Genomic DNA, 19,324 nt, shown 5'->3' with positions numbered 1-19,324 from the left:
GGAATACAAAGGCGATCTTCGACTCAAAAAGGTCTTTATTGCTAGTAATGATGCACTGCAATTACATCAATCCAGTAGTGTTTTACAGTAATACCGCATAAAAAGATACAAAACCTAACTGCTTAACAGCTTAACGGTCTATGAAACCACGTGCAACGTAGCGACATGTATAACTTGCTTAATAAACTGAGTGTAACACCAGATTTAACGAGAGGGTATTGGATGCAGTAAGGGACCTTAAACAAAAACGACGACGACGGCTAGGACAACGCGATCGAAAAAGATGTTTTCGCGCGTAGTGATCAATAATAATCTAATTGCAACGGAATAAGCAAAACATTATAGTCAGAGACAGTAAAATGTAAACTAAGGACATTTATTTATACAGCAGCGAACGCAGTTAGTGGAGTTCACGATGCAAACGTCCGTGTCCTCAATTGACCGTGAAACTTCGAGTTTTTACGTCGTGGTTTTACGGAAAACGGCTGAAATGTATCAGACAGAACGCATTTCCAAGTGCTGCTATTGAATTCTGAATCAAATATGATGGTTTTCTGCCGTTGGCGTCCGCGTTGCCGTTGACATTGCTTAAGGTCCCTATTTTCTCATTACCACGTACTTGCCTACGCTGTAAAACAAGTGAAGAGTGCTTCGATACATCGTGTACATGACAGTCACCAAAAAAGAAGTACATTGGTCCGAGTCTATTTAGTCGATATCAGGCATGTTTCCAGCAAAACCTCCCCCACTAGGCGGGGGCTGGAACCCACCTGGTGGAAAACCTGAACCTGGAGGAAATCCACCACTGCCAGGGGGGGCACCGGGAGGGAATCCTTGTCCGGGCTCTCCGAACTTGGTGGCAAGTTTCTCAATAATTCTCTTGATCTTGGGGTTGTTCTGGTACTTGGCCATATTGGCAGGGTTTTGATTGACATCTTGGAAAGCAGCCATGACTTCTGGATCCTGGAATAGGAAGCAATTGTAAGCTATTGAAGTATTATGCGCCTGGGATTATACAACGGTTGTGTGTTTTGTACTCCTTTATTTTTCAAGCGATCACAATGATAACTGAACTTGGTTCCGTGGTTACCTGGAAAGCTTGCATCACTTCAGGGTCATTGAGAATCGTGTTGATATCAATACCACCTGGACCACCTGTGAGCAAAGTTACATCAGAAATGACTACATTTCAGGTAAAACCTTCCCTAATAGGAAAATGGTTATGGTGATAGTTATGGCAATGGTGTAACCTTTTATTCTGTGATAACGTTAGGATACAGTGCAATACCAATTTCAAGACTTGCATCTGATAGAAATTAGTACAGTGTGCTGTAGCTGCAGTTACTGTATCTTTAGATTTATATCCTAAAGTAAGGGTTTACCAGGTTAAACTCTTTTACGTTTTAGTTCGTGTAAGCGTACCATCTAGGACTGCAGGGCCAGACACCCAGTCATGACCTCAACAACCTATAAACGGCTATTAAGGATATGGACTATCATTACCTGGCATTCCCCCAGCACCAGGGAATCCCCCAGGCATTCCTCCAGCACCGGGGAATCCCCCAGGCATTCCCCCAGCACCAGGGAATCCCCCAGGCATTCCTCCAGCACCAGGGAATCCCCCAGGCATTCCCCCAGCACCAGGGAATCCCCCAGGCATTCCCCCAGGCATTCCTCCGGGCATTCCTCCAGGGAATCCTCCTGTATGTGCTTTCTCTTGTTTTCTTTTCCTTTCCTTTTCCTCCTGTGGAAAAATGCAAAGAAGTGTTGAAAAAAATAAAATAAATGACAATCTAAATCATGACCAGAAGGTACAGAGATGGGCTATGGAGCTTTAACTACATGTTTTAGTGAGGACTGTTATGAACATTGAAAATACAAAAAAAAGGAACATTTTTTAACTTATTTAAATTGAACTGATAATTATTTAATTAAGCTACCGCGGCTTCCTCTACTTTGAGCACAGCCACCTTTCCTATGATAAGACTGATAAGATTTATTGTAGTTTACACATCCCCCTTTGAGAAAGATTTTAGGAACGAGGCAGGTCCTACTTTAGGACACGTCCCATCTGCCTATAAATTATAGTACCAATTTAGCAATCTTTAAGAGTTGAGCAGAGGAATCGAAGACAGAAGAGTTGGAGTTGTATTTCTTTAAGCCCTGGAGACGACATCAGACGTAAGTTACTGCCTGTAACCCTTAGCTTTTTATCCTGATTTTGTGAATTGTTAATAACTTTGTAGTTATCACAGCACGTGTTCGATAGTTGGACGAGTTGATTGTAATAAACACTGTTAAAAATCAAGCTTGGATGGCTGTTCTACACTGTGGTTGACACTAAAACGAGCCCACTGCACACTTTCCACAAGCTGCTGCTTTGGAACCGCTCAACAGGACAGTAGCTTATTACTTTATAAAACCTACCTTCCGTGCTTTCTCTTGGGCTTCCTGTGCTTTCCTTCTACAAAAAATAAATATTTATAGTTTCTGTTAAACAGTATGTAGAAGAATGGGCCATACATTTTAACAATAAGAACAGCAGATACTGTAGTACTGATAATATTATCACGACTACCCTAAGCATGATGCTACAGTGCTTTAATCTATTCAGGCCTCAAAAAATAGGGAACAAATACAAAATTACAAAACAAGCAACATACATTCTCTCTTTTTTTTCCCTGAGTTCTTTTTCTTCCCGCTTTCTCTGATATTTCCTATTATGCTCAGCAATCTTTAGAGCCTGGAAAGAAAAACATGTAAATGTTCTAGCATATCTTATACAATAGTAGTTTTCATTTACACAAGTCTTTTATCTTTTATTTACTGTTTTATAAAATTTTAAGATTATAAAATTTTATAATCTTCACCTTTGGATGAACATCCTTGAACCACTCGTTGACTTGTTCATCAAAGTCAAGTTTGAGGGCCTGCGCAAGGTCCTTGTCGGCTTTCTCCCAGTGACCAAGAAACCTGCATCAGTAAAGTCAGGTAATGGGTTAAGTTCACCGCACACAGTCCCCTTGATATCAGCAATGCTGAAGAGGGCTAAATCATTGAATATATACATATATAAATAAAAACATTGTTAAAAACATATTAAATAAAACAAGTCAGGCTTGAGGTATTTTTAGCTGGTAGCTAACACGTCCTATGTCAAGCAGGACCTGTAGCCTAGAGCATCTTCACTCACTCATGGGCACGTCCTCTCCACTTGTAAATCTGAGCCGAATCTGGGTTAATCTGAGCCGCCTTGTCACAGTCTCTGATAGCAGCATTTGGCTTCTTCATTCGGATAAAGCAACTAAAAAAATAATTAATGTAAGGGTTTATCTAATAAACGCAGATATGCAACATATGCATAGACAAACCAGAATTATACATTTACCAAAACATGAATACATTAACTCAAAAATGCCAAAATGGCCTTGCTAAATAACTATATTGATTTAACAGAAACATAAGAAAAAACTTTTTAGAACATTTAAAAAAAAAATCGAACATCTGTCTAACAATACTAGTATGATACATGTACCTTGCCCGTTTAGCAAACAATGGTGCTGAATGGGGGTTTTTCATAATCGCATCAGTAAAAAGCTTAATAGCCTCTTCCAGGTTACCTTAAAAAAATAATAAATAAAAATAAAATAAATTTTGGGAGATAATTACTCCTTGCAAACTGGTATGACTAGAAAAAATTACAAACTGTAGAATAACTATGGTGGTCTGCATAGGCAAGGTGGAAATATGGAAATAAATATGCATATGTTATATGTAGGTCTCTGATATTTCGCGGAAAGACACCAAATTTCGCTGGATTTTTTGGCATATTTCGCGGGGGATTTCACGGAAAATCTGTGTTTTCATGGGAATTTCGCGGAAAACTTTGGTTGTTAATTTTGTCGTAAATATCTTTTTCTCATAGTTTTTTTTACTATTCTGCGGACGTAGAATATTAGACGTTTTGTGATAACATTTTGAGTGAAAAAATATCAGATAGTACCCGGGGTACCAGAGCCTCCAGACTTCTCTCGTCCAGTGACGCTCAGCCAAAATGTCGTGACAAGAGAAGCAAGTGGACTCTGGGCGAGCAAGTAGCTTTTTCAGTTCCAGTCTTGAATTACATGCCTAAACCGATTTGCAAGTATTTTCTCAGTCACACAACACGTGAGCTGTAAGCTTTCAAAGTTTTGTTGTTAGTTTCATACTCGAGTGATTAAAAGTATCGTCGAATGGCCCATGGAAAACTTTAATTTGTTTCCTGACTCTAAGACGAAGAAGGAGCAATTGGTAAAACGTCTGTTTATTATTCTTTACAAGCAAACGTTTACAATAAGAAACCGCCTGTGTAGTAAGGCAGCTAGAGAATGTAAAGGAAAAAATTAAAATCAACAAATGCAAGGACATATGAGCAATCGAGAGCGATTGGTTGGAAGCCTCAGAAAGTCACCATTCACGCCCCGATGCCGGCGGACTTAGTTCTATCTTCAACTAGGCTTTCCGTACAAACTGCAAGATCCCTGCAGCTCTAGCCCGAAAACAATAAGGAGAATCAAGGACCGTTGTCAAAACTAGCATTGAAATCCATGTGTACTTGTGTGTAAGCAAACCTACACGCGATCGAACAGCTGAACTTTCAACCTTTGCAAAACAACGACAACTGCTTTTTTCAAGCTAATCCCAAATATGGGTTGACCATATTGACCAAATATGGTTTTGTGTTACTGTGACAATCTCGTTTACCAATCATCTGCAGAATACAAAATCTGTATTTCTGGAACTGAAAAAAGCTACTCGCCCGCCCAGAGCCTCCTCGCTTCGCTTTAGGCTGAGCATCACTAGGCGAGAGAAGTTTGGAGGCTCTGGTACACAGGGTAACCAGATAGCTGTTGCTCTACAAATGTAAAAGTAGCTACTTCAGCCGAAAAATGATTTAACACAGTTTTCAAAAACAAGAATTAATTGATCAGATCTATCGTCATTTACATGAACAGGTTGAAAGAGAACAGCAGCATCCTTCTTTTAGATTTGGACTTCATTGCATACAAACCACTCCAATAACTTCAACATGCGTTCACTGTAGTACAGTGGTGTGTATTTTGCAAAATTTCTGGCAAATTCGCCGTGGTTTTACAGACTTTTTTCAACATTTTATTAAATACTGCGGGATTTCATGGCCTTTTGTGGATTTCGCAGGATTTCGCCTCAATTTCGCGGGCCCTCACCTGCGCAAAATATCAAAAGGCCAATATATGTATCTGTAAAAACAGTTTCACTAATGTTTCGAGTGTTAGCCCTTCGTCAGAGGCATTAGCCTCCTTGCAGATGGAATGCTGAATTAGGGAGGAAAATCAGAGAAGCTGGAGACATAACACTTGGAGAAACGGCTTGACTCACGCCAGAACCGGAAACCAAGCAGGGGACCCTGTGGTGTTAGCAACACTCTGCCAGCTGTGCCACCAATGCTCAAAGCAAATTATTTCTAGCTTTTTTCAACTCATACAATACCTTCATTCATGGCTTCCATTGCTTTCATCCTAAGATCATTTGCCTCATCCATCATTTCTTCTGTAACCTAAATAGACCAGAAAACCTTACTACAGATAGAAAACAACTATATGGCAAATCTTAATAAAACAGTTCAACAGTTTTCCTGATACTTTGAGCATTAACCCTTTGTCAGAGGAAAATATTTATTTGCAATCACCAATGAGACATGTGTTGATTTATTTATTTCACTTATACTGCTGATGGTTGTCAATCGGGGATTGTACCTCAATAGAATCATCTCCCATTGGCACAGGCTCATCAACATCTGGCTCAATGACACCCGTCTGATCAATGTCTGAAGGAATTACAATACAGCACTAGTCAGATAATCAACTAGAGCCTTCTACCTTTATCTTATAAGTACTATATCATTTTTATTACAGTGGAACCTGGATTTCACGATAACCTCTATTTCAAGATGGGATGTGTTTCATATCAAAAGCATCTTGAGAACAAATTTTACTTCTCAAAAAGAGGGTGGCCATTAGTTAGAAAACTCACATAAATTATAATGTAGCCTTCCATAAAGATAAAAGATCATTTTATTTTATACAATACATTACAACAACTTTATTTAGGCACACTGGTCTCTCCAACTAGCAACAATAAAACTTGTCTCAAGCTGGTTTCCAGAAAGGGTATGACACAATAGGCCATTCCAGCTTAATTTACCTACCTCAACTATCAGAATACAGTGTGCACATTGTTAAGCTTGCAGCAAACGAAGCGTGCGCTGCATGACGGTAGTTGAGGTAGGTTTCTATGGTGAGTGTGCACGTATGCTTATAGCAGCTGGAATAGCCTATCGTTGAAGACATAATAATCTAATAAGTAAAATATGTTTAAAATATATTGATTAAATTTGTATAAAAAAACAGAAAATGAAAAACTGTCCATCTTTAGTTATGAGAACAATCCCTTACCAACATCACTCTCTTCACTCTCTGGTTCTGGTTCCTGTCAGACAGAAAGGCATTAAATTAAGGGAGAGTTCATTAAATACACAGAGGGGTGGAGGGAAGATATTGAGGGGGGGGGGGGGCTCCTGAAATTTTTAACCAACATAAGGGGGGGCTCCAAAAAAAAAGGTCCTCTAAGGGAAAAAGAAAGAAAATTTAGGCTAAAAGACTAGGTAACCTTTCTCACTTTCATGAAATTTTCCATGTTTTTTTATTGTAACTAGGATCCCATGTTGTTGTCTTGTAAATACAATTTCCAGCTTTTCTGCCGTTTTAGAGCTAATAAGGTTGGCAGACAGGAATCAGATAATCTAAATCCTGGAAACTTGGAGATAGAGTTGTGGAAAATTTGCAGAAGTTGACATCCCTGACTTTTAGTGACTTTAAGATTTACAACTGCAGAGAGTCTACGATGGCCCACACGCAAGATTTCAGCTCACACTACCACATTTTTCTTTTATTGCGTGCAGAAATAATATGTGTATGCCGTCGTCATCCCTTCCCCGTTGTAGATCTCAAGTTTGCTATTAATGTCATAGCATACTCACAGGTGATGGAGCCTCTTTATTGGGTTCAGGTTTGGAATCCATGTTTTCTTCTTGTGGTGGGGCCTCTGGCTGGCTAGGCATTGGGGGATCTGGCAATTTGGCTCCCAGGCTAATATCAGATAAGCCAAAAAAAAAATTGAAACTCCAAAGGCGAAAGCGAAAGTGAAAGCCATTGAAAAAAAAGTAGGCGGTGCTATTTATTGTTGTTTATGATTACAAGAATTAGAAGTTTTCGGTGAAAAGTTGACATTTTTGGTAAAACAATCAATAAAACCAGACAGAGCAAAAAAGAAAACAAACTTGAAACTCTAAAGGTGGGATTTGTCGTGCAGCCGTGGTAGCTAATGAGCATGGTAATACACACGTGCTTAATGATCAAGTAAGTCTTCTTACCTTTCAAGCCACTCGCGAAAGAACGCCAACTTTTTATCGTGAATTATTTCGGGGTGCATTTTACACAGCATCACAAATTCATACAACCCCTTTAGCTGTTCATTAGTGAACTTTATACTCGTCATGTTGAGTTATTTCAGGAGTAAATCCTGCAACAAACTCAAAAGTCAAGCACACTTGTACACACTTCCCCGAGTTCGATTTTCGTGTAATGAAATGGTATTCACGCATGCGTGCTGCATGAATTAGAAGTCTGGGCACGAGCTTAATACTTGGGTTCCCTGTGCTATTCTTGTTTCTCTATTTAGAGGGCCGATCGTGTATCGGTCATCAGTCTCATTGGATTTCCTTTTTGCAGGCATCAAAATTTTCTTGGATTTACGGGCTTTGGAAATATGTTTGATTTCACACCCTATCTAGTTTTAGTGTTTTGCATTTTTTTGGTACTAAATACAAACTCATTTAAAATTTAATCTTTAGCGACCAAAATCACATAGTATAGCACTTAGAAATAACGTGAGGAGCGGGAGAGCTTAGTCATTTGTAGTGCAAAAACGGTCAGGTCGCCTTAGCACCAGGTTGGTCATCGGGCATCAATACAGTAAACCCCACATGCATGCAGTTCATTTATTACATAAAAGTCGATCTCTATTTAATTTCTAAGGCTTGGTTCAGTCTCATTTTATGACGTTTATTCTTTTAAAAATCTCACGTAACGAAATGTACATAATTTGGACGCAAGTCTTTAGTATTTGGAACCTGAGGTGGACTGCCAAAAGAAATCGTTTTACAAAAAAGCAATCACCCATTTAAAAAACTTCGGTTCATACCCTGATACTATCATTACATAATGTACAAAAATATTAGAATTCATAATACCATATTCAATTAATTTTTCAATAATTATTAATTCTCTGAATCTAATAGTGAGTATCTGGTAGCAGCTTTATTTAAAAAAATTCTAGGCCTCAATTGTAAACCACCGAGTTTATACTATATGTAATACTTCTTTTCGCTTCCCTGCTCACAGAAAAACTTGGAAATGTGAATTTGGTAAAATGTTAATCCCCTAGAATATCCAAGAAATTTTCTACCAAAACAATAACAAAAAGTTCGACCCAAGCCAATAAGTCCCTCCTTCCTTCCCCGTCATACTTGTACCCGGATATTAGATATGGTAACGGGCTTGACATACATGACGGAAAAACATGACGTGACGCTCCCAATAAGCCCATTTCACATCGAATAAGGCGGAGAATTTCTCTGAGTACTTAATAACTTATAGCAAACAAAATATCAAGTGCGACTGTTTTTAAATTGATGCGACTTTTTGTAATTTGAAATTTGAGCTTTTCGTCCCTGAACTGATACACAGGGCAATGATGATCAAGGAAAAATTATCTTAAAAAGCCAAAATCTGGTTATGTGTACTTCGGCCTCACGTTATTTGTGTTTTGAAAATCAGTCCGTAATACAAGAAACCTATAGCCATTGTAAGAAATTGTGTCTTCTCTCTCTATCTGGAATTGCGCGTTTTCCAGGTTTTTCCGTCATGTCGGCTTGACAACGTAAGGAATCGTTCATATCACAAGCAATATCTTCTTGTGGAGAACGGGAAGGGGAATGTCAAAGTCGAGAACGCTGCACATTTAGGGAGATCCGGGTATGTTCTCGTAGAGAACTTTTGAAAGCACTGAGACGCCAAAATCGTTGTCAAGCCCTTATACAATACATCACGCTTTTATAATGACATGAGGTGTGGCTTCCTTGAGTCGCCCTCTTATAACTGCGGCCATTGCATCTCTTATTTAAATCAATGCGGCAAGTCGACTATAATGTCAACGAAGGCTGCAGGAAATCTTCCTACACTATTGTTCAGCTCTCCTTCCATCCATTCCTTATTAATGTGACTTAGCAAGGCGATGGTGTCCCCAGCCTGCAATAAAAATAAACCCTTTAATAAACCGACCACACCCGTTTGATGAACCCCTATCATGGATGCATTAATAAATCTCGCCCGATTCATCCTTCAGGCGCGTACACAGGGGGGTGCGCAGGGTGCCAAAAAGTGGGCCATTTCTTATTAAGAAGTCTTCAAATACTATGCTTTTTGGGGACGTGAGTGTGAATATAAGAATGCATGAGGATACCCTGGTACTGGTCCGTAGCAGGGGTGGGGCACTTGGGGCACGTACCCCCCCAATATTTTCAAGAATTAGAAGTAAATGGACAGTAGGGGCGTGACCGTGCCCCAAAATATTTTCTTAATGTTCTGTATTGTGCCCCTCCAATATTTCGAGGTCTGAAACGGCCCTGGGGTACCAGAGGCTCGAGCTTTCCTCGTTTACTGTCACGCCGGTCTTGGGTACGAGGAGCGAGGCGACGAGCCTCTGGCCTCAAGGCCTAGGATTTTTAGTTCCGTTAGTACAGAAATTGTACTACGGAGATGATTGGATAGATAGATAGATTGGTTAGGTTGGTTATAAGCCTCCTAAGCACGGGCAGTACGAGAGCGATAGGAGTATGAGTCAAGTCAATGGTGCGATAAATCAGAAAAATAATAGCCTGACAGAAATCAGACATCTTTTTCGACTTTCTTGTTTTGCTAATGGTGCACCAGGTTATAGTCTAAAATATCTGATTTCAATGATTTGGTCCACTTGCCTTAAACGAGAGCTCGTCATCTTCTTCGCCTTCAAAGTCGAACAAGGCCTCTACCCTCGGTAGCAAACTTTGGTTATCAAATTTTTTTGGCTTATTCTTTGGAAGTCCTATTGAAATAAGGTTAAGACAAGTTTAATTGCACAGATACATGCTTGTTTTCTTAAAAGTCTCATTCTCAGGCGTCTTTATGCCTAGCGGTCAGCTTTCTTCGTCATGGCACATTTCGTGAGAAATTCTACCCGAATGTATCAAATGAATAAGCTAAACAGCCTGCTAGCCGGCTCTGGATCTGCTTGTACGCTTTAAACAAAACCTTTTCAATTAACCTCAAAGGAAAGCCAGATAAAAAGTTTCAAAAGAGTTTGCTAAACCGGACTCGGGAGCGCAATTTGATTCACACGGGCTTCAAAGCAAGTAAAGTTTATATTTGAGCAATGAGAAGGAGACACATTTTCACTCAATTTCTGTGTTGATGATCACATGACCCTACCTGACGTAGGTTTTTCTTCCTTCTTGTGTGTTTCAAGCTGAGATAGATCTACGGGCTCCACATATGCTGCCGGTAAAATCCCTCGTCTATCATCCACCATCCCTTCAAGCCACTCGTCGCTAATGCGCGCGACTATAGTGATGTGGTCACCCTGTGCGAAGGCTAGGTCACCTGGTACATTAGTTTGGTATTCGTACAGGGCTGTGGTTACTGGGAGTTGTACGGTCCCCAATGAATGAGAATCTGCCCACAAAAACAGTAATAATAAGTGTCACACAAGTGATTTCAATAAATCCTGTGTGCTGGGGACGGCAGATAATGATTGGTACTTTTTCAAATCTCAAGAGCTAAAATACGGACACTTTAAAAAATGTACTCTCCTACCCACCCTTTCCATTCAGTTTGGGGATAGAGGAGTAGGAAACACACATAAAAACCCTACTCACCAGATAGAGGGGTTGAGCTTTCAGCCGGCAAATCCTGTAGAACTTCCACAAAGGCTGCTGGGAACATTCCCGTCATGCCATGCACTTCACCTCTCAACCAATCATCACTTATCCTCTCCTTAAGCCGAATGACATCACCTTGGTAGAACGTCAGGTCATCGGGCGCCTCGCCAGGGTAATCGTACAACGCCTTACAGCTTGGTCCTGAGATCACAGTATTAGCCAGGGGTATGGAATGATCTCTTTGATGTTTTTCGCCCAAAGTATCGTGCTTCTTTGACATTAGTTCGGATTTGATTGCAGGAGTAAGTTCCACGTAGCTTGAAGGGAAAATTCCTGTCTTGCCATTCAATGAGCCTTTGAGCCAATCATCATTCACGATCTCGAGCAGTTGAATGGTATCTCCAGCCCACATTGTAAGTTCATCTTCTGATTCGCCAGTGAAGCTGTACAATGCGATGACTTCTGTGCTTGACCCCGATGAGGGTGGCTGAGGGGCCTGGATTAAGAAACATATTTTTCTCTACATACAAAATCGTGCACAATAACTGCACAAGAAGCATCACTATAAGAGGACAAATTTACGGTTAACGCGATGAGAAGTGTTGTATTGTTGCAACAAAATAGAAAATACATGGAATTCGTGCAATTACCCTCCAAAAGGTGCACAGAGTGTAACACAATCGCCTCTTGCTTGTTGACTTAGTACATACACGTCCATAGTCTGCTTAGCAGCGCCCTTAGTGTCACGCACCGTGACATTAAGACCGTCGGCTAAGCAGACTAACACGTTCAGTGACCGTTTTATTCCTGTACTGACCTGTTTTACTGGTTTACTGTCCGGTGGGAGGTCCTCGATAATTTCCACGAATGACACAGGCATCATTCCCTCCTTGTCACCGCGCCTGCCCACGTACCAGTCCTTGTCGACCCTCTGTAGCAGCGCGATCTCGTCCCCAGCCTGGGCACGAATAATAAACAAGTCACTTGACACTGAGAACAACTAGCATGCAAAGCAACGGGGTGGACCATAAAAGCCAAGGAGGGAAGAAATACTTGCTTAAATACTGAAGAATATCCAGGGCTATGTTGTCTCGGCCTCAAAAACGCGAAATCGGAAAGAACGTATTTAAAAAAAACCGTTGTCAGCATAAACGGCAATGGCGATAGGCAAATGGCAATTCTACGACTGAAAGGATCACAAAACATCTGTTTCTCATTCAGAAAAAAAATATGAATCAAATATATACGACTATCAATTAAAGGTATTTAATATGTTGTCCTGACATCGCTTGAATTAATTTTCCTTATTTTATTATTATTTTTTTTTTACAAATCAAATGATTACGACTATTCATAAGAACCTTTCGGTCTTGGAAACTGCCATTTGACAATTGGCCGTTTGCACTGACAACTTTTATTTTAAAGTATATATATATTCTTGACACCTTTTATAGACGTTTTAATACACAGCAAATCCGATTAGAAAGACATAGCTATGGCCGCTTATTCAAGTGAAAGGGAAGAAAAGGCCACTGATTACACGACACAAGTATTAAACCAACCTGTATAGGATGCACGTAAACACTGCTGGGGGCGCTGGATTGTAGTAACATCTTAATTAACAGTGTTTACATGCTAACTCAACTCATTATGATTGTAAAATGATGATAGTTATATTGATATTGAGGTTGCACGTAAAACGTGGGTGAGAAAGTTCGTATGCGCGGGTGGGTATGTCCACATACTTGCTCGTACTTGCGCTGTAGAAATGCAACTCATTATATAGAGTATAACACTTTGTGTAACGCACCTGAAAGGTCAGATCTCCATCAGCACCAGACTCGTAGTCGAACAGAGCGATGGCAGAGGGCTCGATCTTCGTCTGCTGAACTGAAGAGACGACACTTGATTCTGGGGGCTGCGCTTTTGGAGTGTGTTTCTTCAGGTGTCCCGACTCAAGTCCCCTGTAACAGCAAAGATAAACGCAAAATCATACAGGGGAAAGCACAGTACAACTCCCCAATAAGTCAACAACACAATAAACCAACTATCTTGTTTACCGTATGTTGTTTCCTTAAAATTCGAACAAAACTCGGCTGCGTCTTAACCGTGGGCTAAATATTTATAAACGAAAAGAATCTCCAAAGATTTTGACTATGCATAGTATGAGCTGTCGAGGTATTAAGAATGCCATGGTTGCATGCAAACTGCTGGGACTGCATCGCAAAGAATGCAGCGCAAATCTGGAAATCCGATTACATGCGTACAGACATAACATGCTGTGGATTGCTATCTTCGTGGTCATCTTCGTGGGAGCTTGAAAAAAATGCTATTTTTCATATTAACAAGAATTAAAGCTGTGAAGGCAAAAATAAATTTTGGAAATGTGCTTTTTATGAAAATAAAATGCGCAATATTTACAGCCAAATCCAGAATCCGTGTAATTACGGAACATATTTATCAGAACGGGTGGAACTGAGAAAAAGCAGACATTTATTATTGATATGTACAAACTCTTTCACTGTGATTGACAGATCAATGACTGACGTAAAACAATCTATCACTGCGGAAAATGCCTTATTTCTACCTTCACGAAAAAGCAAGATAATGATCAATTCACTACACGACAACGCAAGATATTCGATCTTTTTTAAATAGAAACTTGCCTAGAAACTAGTACAATGACAAGTAGCGTGACTGTCACGCCTATGAGTCATGCAAGTCATTTGGTCACCGTGTGAGAGTGATCCCACTTTGCTTGATCTCTTGCAAGCACGCAACTATCGAAACGCCTTGTGTGTGTGAGTGATACCGTCCCAGTATATCCCGCACACACTGAGAATTTCTTTGATACCAGCTTCACAGAAAGAACGCTTAATTGGTCTCACGTTTGTTAGGCCTCAGAGGCTGCTACCCCTCCCCTCCCCGCGCCCAGGCTCTTTCCCAGCACAAACGCACTCTCTTACCACAGGATACCAGCTTCACAGATAGAACACTTACTTGGGCACAGGTGCGTTTGGTCTCAGAGGCTTTCCTTTCACAGGCGATTCTGTGGTAACCCTACCCTCGTCTACGCCTGGTTCGTTCCTTTCCTCGCCATAGGTTGCCGGTCTCGGCTTATCTGTATCAGATTCAAATGGCTTCGGTGGTTTGGGCCTGGCTCGATTTTTCCCTTGCTGAGGGTCTACCTTTGATTCTGCTGTCTCCTTCGTTGTTAGCGTGGGTCTTGGGGGTGCAGGTCTAGCTGGTGTTGGTCTAGGGGGACCTGGGCGTGGGGGAGCCTTCTTTTTAGATTTGTTAGGAATCTCCTGACTCTCCCCTTCTGGTGATCCCCTATTAACATCGGTACTCACTATATCTGTTTTTAAAGTTTCTGTTGTTTTGTCAAACGCTGTACCTTCGCTCAAGTCTTTCCCTTTTGGTTTATTTCTTTTCGGTCTTATTAATCTCGGCTCTTTTTTCGGTTTGCTGGATTGATTGTCTTCAACTGGCTGCACTGCATAGTTAGGTTCTTGTATTTTAAAATCTTCTTGTGTCTTGACATTCTCGGGGACTTTTCGCTTCTCGGCGACTATAACAGTTGGTTTGTTTTTCTTCTTAACTGGTACTGACTGTTCTGTTGATTTTTCTTCTGCAGCTTTCTTGCTTTGGTCCACTTGCTCTAAAGAGTCTGAATTACCAGAAAGCACAGTCGGTAGATCATCGTTTGTGTCCATGAAAAAAGTACTTGAGCCTACTATTTTCCTTTTTGGGGGGATCATTATAGTTGGCTTCTCTTTAGGAGGATTTGCTTGAGTAGGGGTTTCTTCAACTGTACCTTGATTCTGAGCAGGTGACTGTTTGAGGCTTGGTCTTCTTGTGACTTGAGGTTTTGCAGACACTGCAGGTTTAGGCTTTTTAGCTGGCGGAGGTGGAAGCCTGGGAAATGCTTGGTTTGTCGCTGTTGTCGTCTCCTCACCTCCATTTGGTATTGGTCTTGCTGTGGGGACAACAGGCCGTGGCTTCTCCGTGGGGATTGTGCTCGCTTGTGTCGTTCCCGACACAAAACTATCTTCTGCATTACCCTGGCCACTCACATTCAACTGTTGAATATTCTTTGAATCTAGTGCTTTGCCATGTGAGTTGTCAACTACCCCGCCCTCACCAATAGTCTCCATTGCCATTACCAGTGTTGTATTCTTAGAAGGGCTGGGGTCTCCTTCAACCGGCAACTCGCACACTGGTTTTGACTTTGGCCTCTGTGGGGGTGTCTGCCTTTTTGTCTTTCTATTGGGTCTTTTGGGAGAACTACTCTCACTTGGAGATGGAATAGGTGGTGTCACAATGGGTTCATCTAGAAGGGAGGGCTGTTGAGGTGTTGTTGGTTGATAAGATGGTTGTAGTATTGGTGTAAATGTCTGCGAAGCGGTTGGTGAGGCTATTTGCATAAGATCTGTTTGTGACGATGTAAGTTGGTGGTCTGTAGTTGGTTGTTCAAAGTTTAAAAGCGCTGGTCTGGCTAGAATGGGAGGGGCATCTTGGAATGGGTTGATGGGTGTGCCAGGTTGCTGGGGTACAGGAGGGGCTGCTTGGGGTGCAGGTGGGGTTTGTTTGCTGGTAACTGTTCCTACTGCAGCAGGAGGGGATATGACACTTCCCATTGGCTGTGCAGAGATGATAGTTATCTCAGGCCTGCCTTTGGCTCTGGGTGGAATAGAATAATAAGAAACAAAATGTCAAAGAACTGTGTCAAGATCTACATTACCAAGCAATCTCACAAATTCGTTGGTTCAAATGATGAAACTTCTTTTAAAAAATTGTGCCATTCAGAAAAGATCCATACCCCATAGAGGAGTGACTATTGGAAACATGTTTAAAGCCGCATTGTCACCAGTTTACTTCTGGTCGATTACGGAACAATCTCCGATGATTTTTAACAGAAAATGTGAAAAACATTTCAAAATATTGAAAGCAGAAAGTGTGTCTATTGGAAGTTTCTTTGAAGATGTGATTGATAATTTAGAGCGGATGGTCTGTTAAATATCTCAGATTCTAATAGATTCTCTTGTCTTTAAACGGTTGAGGTTTCCATCGGACCTCCGGAAGTAAACTGGTGACAATGCGGCTTTAAGGGTCTTTAGGGGTAAAAACTTATTTTCCCATGATGTTAAATGCTAGGGTTGGTGAGTCATCGATGGGGAGTGGATGTCTTACTCAGTTTTCATACATTTAGTTTAACCTTTATTCTAAGAATGATTGTTTTTGCAACCTGTTTGCTACTGCCACAGCAGAATTTTATATCTGGTGTTTATAGCTGTAAGATTACAAAATGTTGAAATACATAGACACTAAAAGGTTGTAAGCCCCCTCACCTCATACTTCCACTCTTGCTTTTGGCTAATACTGGTGGAGGAGCGATCTTTAGTCCAGACGGTCCTCCATTTGGCACTTCCTCTTCTAGATCTGGTCGGGTTGGAATGGGGGGTGGACCCGACTTTTTGACAGGGACTGGTTTAGGTGCAGGCGGAGGGTTGCTAGAGGTGGCCTCATCTTCCAATGCACTGAGACAAGAGATATTAAGCTATTGAGAGCAGCATTCAAAAATAAGGCAAAAGTCATAATTCAGAAAAGTCCCATAGACGTAGTTCCATTGTAATATAGGCTTTCCTCTCTATAAAACGTCAAAACTGTTGTTGGTTCAGCGAAGTGGCCAGGATTTTTAACAGGAGGGGACCCAAAAGGCTCTTTTTTTTACTGTAAGGCATTTTCTCCTGTATTTTAGATAATGTCTTGTACATTTACTATATTTTTGGCTGCTAGAAGGGGGGGGGGGGTGGTGTGGCCCGGGACCCCTGGGCCACCCCTCTGGCTACGCCCTTGTGGTTACAAGCCTGAATGTGGTCTCACTTCTCTTTGTTAATAGGATTCCAATAGAATAAAATACTTACTCATTTGTCTCCCCCAAGTCAGGCCTGGGGGGGGGTGGTGGCTTTGGTCTGCTCATGCCAACTTATTTTTTTACACAACTGAAAATAGAATGACACATACCCGAGACTGTAAGGTACTAGGGAGCTATAATAAGGACAATGGCTAGGGTGAGGAGAAGAGGCGGCAAAAAGGTTTTAAACTATTCTCTTTAAAGACAGCTAGACTTTGTAATCTAAAAAAAAATTAAATCTAAAAAAAAATAATACCGTTCACTGTGAAGCCACGTTACTGCCGTGTTCCGCAGTCCGCAGTGAAGCTGTCTTTCTGATTCATCTAATGAAATTATTTATTAGTAATCTTAGTCACTGCTACCATGGGCCGCAGTCCCCGGTCCGCTGTGGAGCCGTCTTTGCATATTTATAGAACGAAGTATGAAATGATAACTCTAAGTGGTCTAAGTCACTGCTACCGTGGTCCGCAGTCCGCAGTGGAGCCGTCTGTGCATATTTATAGAACGAAGTATTAATTTTTAAATCTAACTGATCTAAGTCACTGCTACCGTGGTCCGCAGTCTGCTGTGGAGCCATCTTTGCATATTTATAGAACAAAGTATCAAATGATAACTCTAAGTGGTCTAAGTCACTGCTACCGTGGTCCGCAGTCCGCAGTGGAGCCGTCTGTGCATATTTATAGAACGAAGTATTAATTTTTAAATCTAACTGATCTAAGTCACTGCTACCGTGGTCCGCAGTCTGCTGTGGAGCCATCTTTGCATATTTATAGAACAAAGTATCAAATGATAACTCTAAGTGGTCTAAGTCACTGCTACCGTGGTCCGCAGTCCGCAGTGGAGCCGTCTGTGCATATTTATAGAACGAAGTATTAATTTTTAAATCTAACTGATCTAAGTCACTGCTACCGTGGTCAGCGGTCCGCTGTGAAGCCGTCTTTGCATATTTATAGGAGGAAGTATCAAATTAAAAATCTAACTGATAAGTTATTGCTACCGTGGTCCGCGGTCCGCGGTCCGCAGTCCAGAGTGAACCTGTCTTTCATATTTATTGAGGGAATTATTAAAGAATAAACAGTCTTTTTGGCTTTAATTATTTTCTGTATAGTTTTGTTAATAAAGTTTAGTCTCACTTTCCAAACATACAATACAGACGCTGGATGAATATGACTAAGCCCTAGACTGTGGACCGCGGACCAACCAATTTCGCATTATGGATGAGTTAGTAATCCTTGACAGCGGACCGCGTACTGCGGACCGCAAACCATTATAATTTAATTGTGCAATGATGGTATTTTATATTGAGTAGTATTATAAATTAACTGTGCAATGATGGATACTTTATATTGAGTGTTCTGGACCGTGGACCGATGAAATTTAGAGGCCTTAAAATGTGGACGGGTATTCTGAAGTTTAGCCAATAATTAGTCTTTCTACTTTTGTCAGCAGAATATTAGTTTCAAGTACACATGCCCGTTTTGATATCATTCAAACAGTTGTGATAGCTAGATCAGCCTCCAACAAGACTATTCTGCCAATTCATCTAGAATGGAATGTGATAATATTTTACTAAAGGCCATTGCACTTTCATTCTAGAAACCAACCAAAAGACATATCACTGTTTTTTTGATACTAGTTATAAAAGAACAAGTTTAATACTAGTCTAGCTCACAACACTAGTATTGTGAGCTAGATTATAGAACAACTAAAGCAGATCTAAAAAGATCCAGATTCGTACTTGACTCGTGAAGAATTGAGTTCCATATTTAAACATGTTTTATTTGAACCCTAACACAACATGCAAATTAATGTTTGTCCAAACAAATCCAAAACAAAGGAAGTCCAACATGAAAACCCAATTTTGTTGAAGACGTGATTTCAATAGCGATAATCATTCAACGCTATGTAAGCTTAATGATTGTTTGAATACTAGTAGCAGTAAGTAAGATTGTCTATAACAATAGGTTTAAAAAAACAGCATACCGACAACTCATCGACACATTTATCACTTAAAAGCACCAACAAACGAATCCTATCAAACCAGAAATTTGTGATGTCATGGATTCCGCAAAACACAACACAGCTAAAGATCAAACGATCATCTACAGCTTCGACTAGCTAGCGAAATTATCTCAAGAAGCGAAAAACCTTATGCTCAACACGGCTTTGGTAATAACCAGCCCCCAACGTAAATACTTAATTACCTTTATGTAAAACCATATTGTTGAATAGCATATGGGCAAAGCAGAATTATTTTCTGAAAGTCTCTTGAGTGAGATCTTGTCAATTCCGCCCCGGCAAGAAGCTCATGGGAAGCCCCGCTGATTAAAACAACAAGATATCGCAGGCGAGAA

General features: G+C 40.7%; 2 protein-coding genes across 4 annotated transcripts; both read right to left on the bottom strand.

Annotated features, from left to right (window-relative positions):
* Positions 1 to 17: 17 nt before the first annotated feature.
* LOC5522045 (hsc70-interacting protein) lies at positions 18 to 7,681 on the bottom strand. Of its 3 annotated transcripts, XM_048733230.1 has the most exons (14): positions 7,451 to 7,680; positions 7,058 to 7,166; positions 6,474 to 6,507; positions 5,775 to 5,845; positions 5,509 to 5,575; positions 3,536 to 3,620; positions 3,194 to 3,304; positions 2,871 to 2,973; positions 2,664 to 2,743; positions 2,428 to 2,464; positions 1,642 to 1,744; positions 1,504 to 1,581; positions 1,091 to 1,155; positions 18 to 963 (listed from the first exon to the last, which is right to left on the bottom strand). In XM_048733230.1, exons 1-14 carry the CDS (start codon positions 7,573 to 7,575, stop codon positions 709 to 711), a joined length of 1,323 nt encoding a protein of 440 aa, XP_048589187.1. In that variant the 5' UTR covers positions 7,576 to 7,680; the 3' UTR covers positions 18 to 708. The 3 variants fall into 3 exon arrangements, with proteins under 3 accessions (XP_048589187.1, XP_048589186.1, XP_048589188.1); XM_048733229.1 differs by having other exon boundaries at positions 1,504 to 1,744; positions 7,451 to 7,681; XM_048733231.1 differs by having other exon boundaries at positions 1,091 to 1,158; positions 1,567 to 1,744; positions 7,451 to 7,681.
* A 382-nt stretch (positions 7,682 to 8,063) lies between these two features.
* Positions 8,064 to 19,302, bottom strand: LOC5521927 (SH3 domain-containing protein 19). The gene is made up of 10 exons (XM_032367395.2): positions 19,175 to 19,302; positions 16,981 to 17,058; positions 16,405 to 16,593; positions 14,054 to 15,736; positions 12,864 to 13,017; positions 11,871 to 12,011; positions 11,051 to 11,549; positions 10,605 to 10,847; positions 10,115 to 10,221; positions 8,064 to 9,386 (listed from the first exon to the last, which is right to left on the bottom strand). The coding sequence occupies exons 2-10, from the start codon at positions 17,034 to 17,036 to the stop codon at positions 9,264 to 9,266; spliced, it is 3,195 nt and encodes a 1,064-aa protein (XP_032223286.2). The 5' UTR covers positions 17,037 to 17,058; positions 19,175 to 19,302; the 3' UTR covers positions 8,064 to 9,263.
* Positions 19,303 to 19,324: the final 22 nt, after the last annotated feature.

The sequence above is a fragment of the Nematostella vectensis genome, chromosome 10, assembly GCF_932526225.1.
Source record: "Nematostella vectensis chromosome 10, jaNemVect1.1, whole genome shotgun sequence".
Lineage (NCBI taxonomy): Eukaryota > Metazoa > Cnidaria > Anthozoa > Actiniaria > Edwardsiidae > Nematostella > Nematostella vectensis.
This window is presented reverse-complemented; position numbering and strand designations above follow the sequence as displayed.